The sequence below is a fragment of the Mesoplodon mirus genome, assembly GCF_964341445.2.
Source record: "Mesoplodon mirus genome assembly, chromosome: 1".
NCBI lineage: Eukaryota > Metazoa > Chordata > Mammalia > Artiodactyla > Ziphiidae > Mesoplodon > Mesoplodon mirus.
The window spans coordinates 34,506,442-34,520,691 of NC_138976.1; the positions used below are offsets into that span (position 1 = coordinate 34,506,442).

General features: G+C 38.6%; 1 protein-coding gene across 1 annotated transcript in view; it reads right to left on the reverse strand.

Moving 5' to 3' along the window:
* The window catches only part of TMEM245 (transmembrane protein 245), a 102,413-nt gene that overhangs the window by 13,128 nt on the left and 75,035 nt on the right, over nucleotides 1-14,250 (reverse strand). Inside the window, exons 14-16 of the mRNA XM_082611024.1 lie at nucleotides 8,905-9,005; nucleotides 7,605-7,779; nucleotides 2,144-2,338 (exon numbers count right to left, since the gene is read on the reverse strand). Coding sequence (XP_082467150.1) covers nucleotides 2,144-2,338; nucleotides 7,605-7,779; nucleotides 8,905-9,005 — 471 coding nt within the window. The remainder of the gene's footprint in view (nucleotides 1-2,143; nucleotides 2,339-7,604; nucleotides 7,780-8,904; nucleotides 9,006-14,250) is intronic.

Sequence of the window (14,250 nt, forward strand, 5' to 3'; positions counted from 1 at the left end):
GCAAATAAAAAACAGTATCTTTATAACACAAAGGAAAGCAAAATGTTGTACAGGTAAGGAACTATAGACAATATACAAGAAGGCTTAAATAAGAATGTAATTTACAGAGCCATAATAATGTAAACACCGAATACTGATCTAACCAATATCACAGTTTAGTAATATCCGGCAGATGGTTAGTAGAAGAGATAATTTCTCACTTTCCAAGTGGGAAGTAAACAGTGCCAATACATGAAAAAAATCAAGAAATAAACACAATTTCAAGATATGGAGGTAAACATCAGATAGAGTCGAAAGTGGTTCCTCTTAGAGAGGAAAGGAAGGGGCAGGGAGAAGGCAAAGGACTGCTCTTTTTCACAAGCTTTATAGAAATTTTTGACTCTTTTAAACTATATACATCCGTAACTTCGAAGGAAAAAGATTACAGCGATATCGGTCCTTACATTATTTTTTCAAACCCCCATACCACTTAATTAACAACATTCTGCCTTCAGAAGGGGACCAGGGGAAAGGGGTCACTTGCCTCTAGAAGGATTCATATTAGCTTCTTTTGTTTCACCTTAGAAACTAACTCTTGCTCTACCAACCTGGAATCATCAAAAGTCTTTTTCTAAAATAACAGCAAAATATTGATCAACCAATTTTCTTTTTACTTCTTGTTTCATGAGCCCAAGGAATATGGTATCCACTCAGCAAATGTTCTCTACTGCTTTCAAGTAACTGTCCACTGACTTCTCAGGAACCCAGTACCTGCCTTTAAGAGCAAAGGCAGGAAAGGATATCATACTGTAACCACCCCCAAACTGGTGACGTCTTTGTTAAAACCTCTAAGTACCTCTTCTTTTCACTCTTCTTCAGGAAACTGATATTTCACTGCCATCAAATAAGTGCCTAGAATTAACTAAGATGGCCCTTTGACCCACTAGCTCTAACTCAGAAACGTTATTCTACTTGTTTTGGGTTAAAGGACTATGTCTTTCTTCACAAAATACAACACTTAAAATTAAATAAGCAGAACATTTTAGAAGAATTTTAAATAAAAATATAGTGTCACTAAATACATTTTCAGAATCAACTTGTTAATGACTCCTTAATTACACTAGAATATGCAACAAAAAAATTATTTTCCAACTGAAAATAAAAAGGGAAATGCAGTATAGTCTCGGGAAAGTTAAAATACTGTATTCTGAGACTTAGTTTTTCATTAAAAGTCCTTCTTACTTTTCTATTATTAAAATGTAATTTCTGGTACAGCCACATAGAAAAACTGTTTTGCAAGTATCCACTAAAGTTAAACCAGATGTAGTCCCAGCCATTCCTCTGCTGTAACATACTCACCTGGAATAAGTACTCATGTTCACCAAAAGCCATGTACCAGAAAGTTCATAGCAGCCTGATTCATAACAGTCCTAAACTGGACACTACCCAAATGTCCATCAATACTACAATGAATAAATAAATTGTGGTATATTCACACACTGGAATACTACAGTATATAAATAAATATATATAAATTAAATAGTATATAAATAAACCTACAGAAAAATTGAAATAGTACAATTAACAGCCATATGTCTGTCCTTCATCTAGATTCACCAGTTGTGAACATTTTGCTACAGTCACTTTCTCCCTCTCAGTTTGACAGCTCATCCCTAAAGGATATTCTGCTACATAACCAAAGTATCACTGTCAGACCTAAGAAATTTACCATCAATATAATATTATTTCATATATGGTCCATAATCAATTTCTCTAACTGCTTCAGAAATGTTCTTTATAGATTCTCTCCATTCCCCAATCCAGCATCCTGTCATGGGCCCATGCACTGCATTTGGTTGTCCTATTTCCTAAGTCTCCTTCAATCTAGTATACCACTGTCTCAAAATGGTCTTTTAAAATTTATTTATTTTTGGTTTTTCATGACATTAACAATTCTGACCCAACTGGTTTTTAAATGTTCCTGATATGCGAAACCCAAAAGTCTACACACAAATGATTTCTATTTACTTTAGTGTCTTCAATCTTTAGGAGAGCAGAGGAACTGAAGTACTCTGTATCCTAACAGACTGTATGCAGGTGAAAAACAATGAGACAGGTTAGTTCAATTTCACACACAGTTGATGATCATTTTGCTGTAACTCACCGCTGAGTCTGAACAGGCCACGGGGTCTGGTTTGGTGTGGGTACTGAATTCGTGGGACTCATTAACATAGCACTATAGATATTGGAAGCGACCACAAGTATGCAGAGAAGTATGGGCCCAATGATTGCTCCTTCTAGGCCCAGGTAGTACGCTCCACCAGCCACTGCCAAGCCTGTCAAGTAAGGATGGCCACCTCTGGAATAAAGAGCACACAGATTACTCATGACTTTTAACAAACATAAACCTTGGAGTAAGTCGGAAATACATTCTCTAACACGATGTTCATTCTGTAACACACCTGCCTTTTGATTGCATTATCAGCTTTCTTCAGATTACCTCAATGCAGATAACAAGATGCAAAAATTTTCTCGCCTACATGTGTGACGTTTGCCTTTTTATAGGTCCAGCAACTGAAGGAGTGAAGTCAGCAATGTTAACAGGTACCATTGCAGGGCTGTCTGAGGTGGGTTAATGTCAGCTTAGGACTGGTTATATAATCTACCTGTTAGGTTTACCTCCATCTAGAAAAATTAAGTGGCACAATTAAGTGTGTAGTTCAACTAATTATGCTTTTTTTATAAAGATGATAACAATACAATGACATCCCTGTTATTCATAAGTTAGTCTTCTAGCAACCTCCTAAAATACAGATTTTAACACAGGTAGTGATAAAAGGCCTCATGAGGAAAATATTTGTTAAAAAGCCCAAGATTTTTATTTCATAGGAGAGTCATAAGTATCTTCCAGCTTATCACAGTATCACTTACATAACTGGAATGAAATAAGACACAGGCAGACCTCAGAGATACACAGGTTTGGTTCCAGACCACCATAATATCACAATAAAGTGAGTCACACGAAATTTCTGGTTTCCCAGAGTATATAAAAATTATGTTTACACTATACTGTAGTCTTTTAAGTATACAATAGCATTATGTCTAAAAAAATGTACATACATTAATTTAAAAATACCTGATTGGTAAAAATGCTATCATGTAAGCCTTCAGCAAATTGTAATCTTTTTGCTAGTGGCGAGTCTTGTCTCGATAGTGACGGCTGCTGACTGATCCACGTGATTGGTTGCTGAAGGCAGGGGCAGCTGTGGCAATTTCTCAAAACAAGACAACAATGAAGTTTTGCTGCATCCACTGACTCTTCCTTTCATAGATGATTTTTCTGTAGCACTCAATGCTGTTTGAGAGCATTTTACCCACCACAGAACTTCTTTCAATATGGGAGTTAATCCTTTCAAACCCTGCTTCTGCTTTATCGACCAAGTTTATGTAATACACTAGATCCTTTGTTGCCATTTCAACAATCTTCACAGCATCTTTACCAGAAGTAGATTTCATCACAAGAAGCCACTTTCGTTGCTTATCCATAAGCAAAGAAAGTTAAAGTTTTATCATGAGACTGCAGTAATACAGTTACATCTTCAGCCTCCACTTCTAAATCTAGTTCTCTTGCTATTTCCACCACATCTGCAGTTACTTCTTCCACTGAAGTCTTGAACCCCTCAAAGTTATCCATGAGGGTTGGAATCAACTTCTTCCAAACTTCTGTTAATGTTGATATTTTGACCTTTTCCCATGAAATACAAGTGTTCTTAATGGCATCTAGAATGCTGAATGCTTTCCAGAAGGTTTTCAATTGACTTTACCCAGATTCGTCAGAAGATCTGGGTAAAGTCTTGCATAATAAGACTTGAAAGTTGAAATTACTCCTTGAACCACAGGCTGCAGAATGGATGTTGTATTACAGGCATGAAAACAACATTAACCTCATTGCACATCTCCATCAGAGGTCTTAGATGACTGGGTACATTGTCAAATAAGCCAAAGTATTTTGAAAGGAATCATTTTTTCCTGACCAGTAGGTCTCAAGAGTAGGCTTAAAATATTCAGTAAACCATGTTGCAAATAGATGTGCTGTTATCGAGGTTTTGTTGTTTCACTTCTCGAGCACAGGCAGAGTAGATTTAGCACAATTCTTAAGGGCCCTGGGATTTGTGGAATGGTAAATGAGCACTGGCTTCAATTTAAAGTTACCAGCTGCATTAGCCCTTAGCAATAGAGCCAGCCTGTCCTTTCAAGCTTTGAAGCCAGGCGTTGAAAGTCCTAGGTGGCATCTTTTTCCAATAGAAAGTTGTTTCGTCTACACTGAAAATCTGTTTAATGTAGCCACTTTCATTATTTCTCTTTAGCTAGACCTTCTGGATAACTTGCTGCAGCTTCTACATCAGCACTTGCTGCTTCACCTTGCACTTCTATGTTCTGGAGACGGCTTCTTTCCTTAAACCTTATGAACCAACCTCTGCTACCTTCAAACATTTCTTCTGCAGCTTCCTCACCTCTCACAGCCTTCACAGGATTGAGAAGAGTTAGGGTCTTTCTCCAGATTAGGCTCTGGCTTAAGGGAATGTTGTGGCTGGTCTGATCTTCCATCCAGAATACCAAAACTTTCTCCATATCAGCAAAAAGGCTGTTTTGCTTTCTTACTATGTGTGTGTTCACTGGAATAGCACTTTTCACTTCCTTCAAGAACTGGTCCTTTACATTCACAACTTGGCTAACTGACTCAAGAGGCCTAGCTTTCAACATACCTTCTTCACTAAGTTTAATCATTTCTAGCCTTTGATTTAAGTGAGAGGTGTCTGACTCTTCCTTTCACTTGAACACTTAGAGGCCACTGTAAGGTTATTAATTGGCCTTATTTCAATATTGCTGTATCTCAGGGACTAGGGAGACCTAAGGAGAGGGACAAGATAAGGGAACGGCTGGTTGGTGGAGCAGTCAAAACACATACGACATTTATCAATTAAGTCTGCCATCTTATATGGGTGTAGTTCATAGCACCCCAATACAATTACAATAGTAACATCAAATATCACTGATCATAGATCATCATAAAAAACATGATAATAAAAAAGTCTGAACTACTGCAAGAATTACCAAAATGAGGGCCTCCCTGGTGGCGCAGTGGTTGAGAGTCCGCCTGCCGATGCAGGGGATACGGGTTCGTGCCCCGGTCTGGGAGGATCCCATATGCCGCGGAGCGGCTGGGCCCGTGAGCCATGGCCGCTGGGCCTGCGCATCCGGAGCCTGTGCTCCGCAGCGGGGGAGGCCACAACAGTGAGAGGCCCGCATACCGCAAAAAAAAAAAAAAAAAAAAAAAAAAAGAATTACCAAAATGACACAGAGACACAAAGTGAGCAAATGCTGTTGGAAAAATGGTGTCAATAGACTTGCTCAACACAGCGTTGCCACAAACCTTCAATTTGTTAAAAAAAAACAAAAAACAGGGCTTCCCTGGTGGCGCAGTGGTTGAGAGTCCACCTGCCGATGCAGGGGACACGGGTTCGTGCCCCTATCCCGGAAGATCCCACATGCCGCGCAGCGGCTGGGCCCGCGAGCCATGGCCGCGGAGCCTGTGTGTCCGGAGCCTGTGCTCCGCAACGGGAGAGGCCACGGCAGTGAGAGGCCCGCGTACAGCAAAAAAAAAAAAAAAAAAAAATTAAAAAAAAAAAAAAAAAAAAAAAAAAAACAAAAAACAAAAAAGCAATATCTGTGAAGCACAATAAAGCGAAGCGCAATAAAATGAGGCATACCTGTAGATTACAGCAGCACAGCACACTGATAATAACATATGACCACTGACATAAGAGGGACTTAGAAATAAGGTATATTTTGTTTGTTTCTAGTTTCTAAACACGGATGATTAGAACAATTTAGTGAAGGGAAAATAACTAAATACCTTGGAAGGATATCCTGTACTGTATTACAATTCAGTAACATTTAAGGTGAGCTAGTCTTCAGGAAACCAATAAATTATATTTGTAATTTATTTGTCTTCTTCATTCCAAAAAGGATTTAGGGTAATATTCCATGTTACACTATGTAAGCAAGCATTTTCCCTAAACAATACATTTAAGGAAAATTTTTATCAAAAATGCTTAAAGCTTAAAAAAAAACAAAAAGTGTGGGGGCTTTTAAATAAAAGCTTAATTTATTACAAAATAAAATAAAGCAAGTTATGTAAAAATTTTCATTTCCTAATGATGTTGGTTAAATAAGGTGTTACTTTATTATTAAGATAGAACTACATCTAAGTCTTAAATTCTAGCTAAAAACCCTGATATAAAATTTACAGCAAAGTTTAAAGAAATGAAAACACTTAACTATAAATCATGTAACTACTCTTACGGTTTAAATTTCAACTATTAAATGTTAGTTAAGCTCACTATGAAGCTCTCCTGTTATCTTTAAGTTTTAGGCATAAAAGTTCCCCTAAGGTTTGCTTATGGAGTTGCTTGTTTCTTGTTGCTCTGGAACTTTGGGGCTTCTTAGTTGTTCTATATCATTTATTTTCTATTTTAACTTACTAGAGAGAAAACAAGGTAGCATATGACTGGTCTCTTCATAATTTCAAATTAACTGAAGGGTCCTCTTCCTGTAAACTGAGACCCTGTCTACGCTTATTGTGATGAGTTTTACTTGAAGAAAATTTGAAATATTAACTATTATGATAGTTTCAGCAGGTCATATTCTGAATTTGAGTAGCTAAATAAAATTCAATATTTGTCACATCCTAGATTGTAATAAGCAATGTTAATCTGGATATGTGACTAAATGAGAATCAGCTTGATTTACTGAATGCAATTTCTAAGAGACATCAAAACCTACAAAAACAGATATTTATTATATTGCCAAAGTTTGGCTTCTGCCTTAAATTTAATCTGCATTCATCATAGAACCATACTATAATATCTAAAGTAAGAAAGCACTGCTTGTCAGATATGAACTTGATGAGGTTTCATTTTACGTGGAAATCCTCAAACTTACAACCTAATAATGTGTTTCTCCAAAAGCAAAGAAGTTCTGAAAATAACTACTAACTTGTTATCGTACTTAAAATATTTTTATTTTGAAGTATGTACAGTAATACTTTTTTCCTAGGTTAAATGTCACTAAACCAGAGGATTATTCACAATTTTTAGGCTCATGTGTTGTAAATAAAACTTATAACAAAATAGCATACCTTGCAAATGATATTAATTAAATTAAACTTTGATTATATCAGTGGGATCACAAAAGATTACTTCACTGAAAATCCTACCACCAGTCCTTTCTCCCATGCCCAAAAGGAAAAAAAAAAAAAAATCTTCTTAAAAAAGGCCAAAGGAGGGGCTTCCCTGGTGGTGCAGTGGTTGAGAGTCCACCTGCCGATGCAAGGGACACGGGTTCGTGCCCCGGTCCGGGAGGATCCCACATGCCGCGGAGCGGCTAGGCCCGTGAGCCACGGCCACTGAGCCTGTGCGTCCGGAGCCTGTGCTCCACAACGGGAGAGGCCACAACAGTGAGAGGCCCGCATACCGCAAAAAAAAAAAAAAAAAAAAAAAAAGGCCAAAGGAATTCCTGGATATGATTCATCACCAACTTCAGAAGTTCTGTGGAATACTTACCCTGATATATCAGAATAGATGGCAGTATCTACAAAGTATGTCGGCAAGAGATGAAAAACCAACAGTAAGATGGCTTTGCATCCTAAGCCTTGTGTAAGCCACAGGTCTAGAACTGCAGGTATTGCTGCCCAATATGTGCCTAGAAATGGCACTGCTCCAAGGATTGCTGCTAAAGCTAATAAAGATTAAAAGAAGAAAAAGCAACTTAACATCATCAGCAAAGCAATAACAAAACAGCAGAATCTAATCACTAGCTCCTACTACTTAAAAATTTCCACCAGAACAAGTTAAACAAATACAAACTCAAATTTTAGGGGAATTGGGCTTCCCTGATGGTGCAGTGGTTGAGAGTCTGCCTGCCGATGCAGGGGACACGGGTTCGTGCCCCGGTCCGGGAAGATCCCGCATACCGCAGAGCGGCTGGGCCCGTGAACCATGGCCGCTGAGCCTGCGCATCCGGAGCCCGTGCTCCGCAACAGGAGAAGCCGCAACAGTGAGAGGCCCACGTACCACAAAAAAAAAAAAAAAAAAAAAAATTTTAGGGGAATGATATGCCTTGTTTAACTGAATTTGCTAGTTGAATGAGGTCCAAGATCTTCAAACTGGATCATGAAAATCTTTCTGAAGTGTGTGTTTACTTCATGAATCTGTTCTTAAGCAACAAAATTTTAGTGTCCCACAGTTGTTATTCTCAATCAATGGTTAGTTAATATGTATGCAGGTGGCCCTCCATATCCTCAGATGTGGAACCTGTAAATACAGAGGGCCAAAGGACCTGAGCATCTGCAGATTTTGGTATCCTCAGGGGGTCCTGAAACCATACCCTCAGGGATACCAAAGGACAACTGTACAGTCCTATAATATAACTATAGAGCACTGGTCAAATATTTGTACTGATTCCAAAGCCAAATCAGAAATTAGTTTCTAAATCTCAGATAAGAACGTATATTCTTTACCTTGCTTCTTTCTAATAAAAATGAAGTGTAATTTCAATAAAATCACCAAAAATAACGCTGCTAACTGAAGGACCTTACTTTACACTCATCCCTTTCCAGAACAGTATGTTCAATTAACAAATAAGTATTTGTTATTTATGCAGTGCTTCCTGTGTGCTGGGTATTGTTTTAACTACTGGGGATACAACAATAAACAAACATTCCAAATCATATTTCTGCTCTTAATCTGGACTAGATTAGATCTCAAAATTTAGCATTTTAAATTTAAGGAAGCTGACAGTATATGTAAAACGGCTTAATGTCCCTTAAATAGAGGACAGCACAAGTTATGATACAGTTGTTACCTGATGGTATGAAGACAATATTGATGCCAAATATAGTATGAGTCAGCCAGGTGTACAATCCGTAGAAGCCAGCCATTTTGAGGGAAGCATCAAACACCCCTCTAGAACGTCCAAAGATAAAAAGGAAAGAAAATAAACACAGTATCATACTGTGATTCAGAAAAATCAATATTTCTAGGCTTCTGGCTACTTTATCCAAATCTGATAATAGCTTCAATTTTTCCAATGGCCTGAGAATGCTTTTTTCATTTCATTTCACAGAAACATAAAAATCTTGTATTGAAAACTTGAAATAGATTTACTAAACTGTTCTTTAAATTTCTCTAATGAAAAGATAACTGAAATAAAACACCTTAAAATACCCTATTCACTGAAATAACTCATCAACTCTTCACTTCTAAAGCAGATCGCTCACCACCAAAATAAAGAGAAAGAAAAATAAGTGTGAATATCTTATTTCTAAGGATGTAGTTAAATTTGGAGACATCCAGGCTGTGGCCAGCCCTCCCCTTTGGGAAGAGCAAGTGAGGAATACTATAGCCGGTACTTCATCAGTCTTTCTTCTCGTTAACAAAATGTTCCCACACATCTTAAACCATGCAACCCAACTTCAAAGTAACTTCAAAAAATGCTATCAAAGAATGCAGGTCATTGGGAGAGAATTTACCAAAAAAAATCTTATTAATGCCGAAGTAAAATCAGAAAGGAAAATACAAGAGGTGTAAAAACAGACACACATATTCTGTGATTAATAGGAATGAAAATATGCAATCTCAGGTACTTCATTTTTGCTTTGGAAGATTAAGGTAATACTGTATAAGGAGGAGAAATAAGGAACTGCTCAGAGAGAGCACAAAGGCAGCAAATCTTAAGTTATCCCAAGGTATCACAAAGTTACAAAAACCAGGCATCTGTGGGGTGCACGGGACGCACGCTTATATACTCATGAGAGAAGGAAAAGATGTTTGTGATTGAAAAAAGCAGAGACCGTGGCAGCAACGTAACACTGTACACACAAAAGGACACACCAAGATTTTCCAAAGCATCCCAAGAGGTGCACTGTGAGACTAAGTCAAACTCTGGAATCCAGTGACTCAGTCATTTCATAGGGTTCTGAGACATGGATTTGGTGACAGAGTGGCTCCCAAAATTGTGAAACCTTGTCATACTGACCAGCAGCTTTCACTGAAAAAAGTGCCATAGGCTCTCTAACAATAAGGAGACAGGCTAAAGAGATACCAAAAAGACTTAAAGTAAGGGAGATAGCCCACAGGAAATATAAAAGATCTGAACAGTAACTGACTAGAAGACATGGAGGAAAAAAAGAACATGAGAGATTCAGGTTTTAAACCTGAGGGAGAAAGAATGGCAGCGTCTCAAAGTCATGGAGAACCCCAGAATGGGAGAGGACATGGAAGAAAAGGGAATATGTTAAGTTTGGGCAGTGTTAAGTTGAAAATGGATGATGAAAATAAAAACCCTGGAGGTAGCTGGAAATAAGAGACAAGGCTTAATAGTGAACTTGGGACAAGAAATTTGAGATACACCAAATAATCATAGGAAAGGGTAAGATATCCCAAGGGGCAAGCCTAGAAAGAATGAGGCAATGAGCTCTGTTCTCATAAGGGACCTAAGGACAAAGATACACCAGCCAAAGAGATAATGAAATCATTTCTCTCGTAGGAAGAAAATCACTAGAGTACACTATTCCCAGACAGCAAGGGAGAAGGAAGCTTTTGAGAATGAGGGAATAATAATATCAAATATCATGGAAAGATTAATGAGAACAAAGTCTAAGAAAAAAAGTACAGAATCTGACTAGAATGGGGAAGGGGGGCTGGTGAGAAAAGATATAGATGTGATATTTCGATCAACCTTATGTGTTTTAAAATTTTTAAGCCAAAAATAAGTTGACATCAAAGTGCAATGGAAATGTAAGGCCAGACACTATCAAACTCTTAGAGGAAAACATAGGCAGAACACTCTATGACATAAATCACAGCAAGATCCTTTTTGACCCACCTCCTAGAGAAAGAGAAATAAAAACAAAAATAAAGAAATGGGACCTAATGAAACTTAAAAGCTTTTGCACAGCAAAGGAAACCATAAACAAGACCAAAAGACAACCCTCAGAATGGGAGAAAATATTTGCAAATGAAGCAACTGACAAAGGATTAACCTCCAAAATTTACAAGCAGCTCATGCAGCTCAATAACAAAAAAACAAACAACCCAATCCAAAAATGGGTAGAAGACCTTAATAGACATTTCTCCAAAGAAGATATACAGATTGCCAACAAACACATGAAAGAATGCTCAACATCATTAATCATTAGAGAAATGCAAATCAAAACTACAATGAGATGGGCTTCCCTGGTGGTGCAGTGGTTGAGAGTCCGCCTGCCGATGCAGGGGACATTCCCCGGTCTGGGAAGGTCCCACACGCCACGGAGCGGCTGGACCCATGACCCATGGCCACTAAGCCTGCGCGTCCAGAGCCTGTGCTCCACAACGGGAGAGGCCACAACAGTGAGAGGCCCGCGTACCGTAAAAAAAAAACAAAAACTACAATGAGATATCATTTCACACCGGTCAGAATGGCCATCATCAAAAAATCTAGACACAATAAATGCTGGAGAGGGTGTGGAGAAAAGGGAACACTCTTGCACTGTTGGTGGGAATGTAAATTGATATAGCCACTATGGAGAACAGTATGGAGGGTCCTTAAAAAACTACAAATAGAACTACCATACGACCCAGCAATCCCACTACTGGGCATATACCCTGAGAAAACCATAATTCAAAAAGAGTCATGTACCAAAATGTTCATTGCAGCTCTATTTACAATAGCCAGGACATGGAAGCAACCTAAGTGTCCATCAACAGATGAATGGATAAAGAAGATGTGGCACATATATACAATGGAATATTACTCAGCCATAAAAGGAAACGACATTGAGTTACTTGTAGTGAGGTGGATAGACCTAGAGTCTATCATACAGAGTGAAGTAAGTAAGGAGAAAAACAAATACCGTAAGCTAACACATATATATGGAATCTAAGGGGAAAAAATTTCATGAAGAACCTAGGGGTAAGATGGGAATAAAGACACAGACCTACTAGAGCATGGACTTGAGGATATGGGGAGGGGGAAGGGTAAGCGGTGACAAAGTGAGAGAGTGGCATGGACATATATACACTACCAAACGTAAAATAGATAGCTAGTGGGAAGCAGCCGCATAGCACAGGGAGATCAGCTCGGTGCTTTGTGACCACCTAGAGGGGTGGGATAGGGAGGGTAGGAGGGAAAGAGACGCAAGAGGGAAGAGATATGGGAACATATGTATATGTATAACTGATTCACTTTGTTATAAAGCAGAAACTAACACACCATTGTAAAGCAATTATACTCCAATAAAGATGTTAAAAAAATAAAATAAAATATTTATCACAAATCTTGGACATAGTAAGAATTCAATACATCTTAACTGATTCTAAAAAAAAAAAAAAAAAAAAAGTGCAATGGAAAACCACAACTGAATCACCCCTCTAGGTGGCAAGTAAGCAAAGCTCAATCCAAAAAGGACCACTCGTAGGAGAAGTCTCTTTCTACCTCTGGGAATACTGACTGTTGGTAATATTCTCACTAAGGCAACTTTTAAGTAATTTTGTAGACCCTAAATGCACTATCTATTGTTTTCAGTAACTAAACATTTTCATGTATCCCAATGAGGGAAGTAAAGACAACATATTTCCCCTACCTTATGATCTGGCACACAGTTTTTTAGAAAGCAGAGAAAAATCTTCTAATAATTTACTAAGAGAATTTTTTAACTCCTTCAAATTCCTAGACATTTTTTCTCCTCTCTTTCTTCTATATAAGTTTTATTGAACTATGATTTACCAACAATAAAACTCACCAGGGCTTCCCTGGTGGCGCATTGGTTGGGAGTCCGCCTGCCAATGCAGGGGACACGGGTTTGTGCCCCGGTCCAGGAAGATCCCACATGCCGCGGAGCGGCTAGGCCTGTGAGCCATGGCCGCTGGGCCTGCGCGCCTGGAGCCTGTGCTCCGCAACGGGAGAGGCCACAGCAGTCAGAGGCCTGCGTACAGCAAAAAAAAAAAAAAACAAAAAAAACGAAAAAACAAAACTCACCAACTTTTAGCGTATGATTCCGTGAATTTTGACAAATGTATACAGTTGCATAACTACCACCAGAATCAAAATATAGAACATTAGCATTATTCCCAAAGTTTCCTCATGCCCTGTTAAAGTGAATCCCTCCCTGAGCCCTGGCCTCTGACAGCCACTAGATATGCTCTCTGTCACTATGGTTTTGCCTTTTCTAGAATTTTGTACCAACAGAATCATACATTACGTACCTTTTGAAAAAAATGTGGTAAAACAGACATAACATGAAACTTACTATTTAACCATTTTTAAGTGTACAGTTCAGTAGTGTCAAGTACATTCCCACTGTCATAACGCAGCTTTTTGTGTTTGGTTTCTTTAACCTAGTACAATGCTTTTGAGGTTCATCCACATAGTAGTTTGTTCCTTTTAAATTGCTGAGTAGTATTCCATTATATGGATATACCACAATTTGTTTATCCATTCACCAGCTGATGGGCATTTGGGCTATTTCCAGTTTGGGGCTATTGTGAATAATGCTGCTATGAACATTTAAGCACAAGTTTTGGTCATATGCTGTCACTGCTTTTCAGTAAACGCCTTAGAGTGAAGATGTTGGGTAATATGGTATCTGTTTAACATTTTAAGAAACGTTAGCAATTGTTTTTATCTCTCCATTCAGAGAAAACCTATAGTCTATGGACACCCAGCCAGAAGTTACTGCCTGCTACATCACACATCTCCTCAAGGTGTAAGGCTTAAACTTCATACTTATGGTATTACGTGGGTGGATGCTGGCAGAAAGAACAATTCAGCTCATGAAAAGCTAAATGACAATGCATCTGGAGTCCCAAGTAACTGACCTGATACACACTTGGTGCTCAATAACAGTGGCTATTATTGGAGCCACTGTTATCAGGTATCAAGTTCACCAGCCTCATATGTATGTAGCATACAGTCTTCCTCCACTATCCACCCCAATCTTTTTTTTTTAATATTTATTTATTTTATTTATTTATTTGGCTGCGTCGGGTCTTAGTTGTGGAACACGGGATCTTGGCTGAGGCATGCGGGATCTTTCGTTGTGGCGCACGGCATCTCTCTAGTTGTGGTGTGTGGGTTTTTCTCTCTCTAGTTGTGGTACATGGGCTCCAGGGCATGTGAGCTCTGTAGTTTGTGGCACGCAGGCTCTCTCGTTGAGGCGTGTGAGCTCAC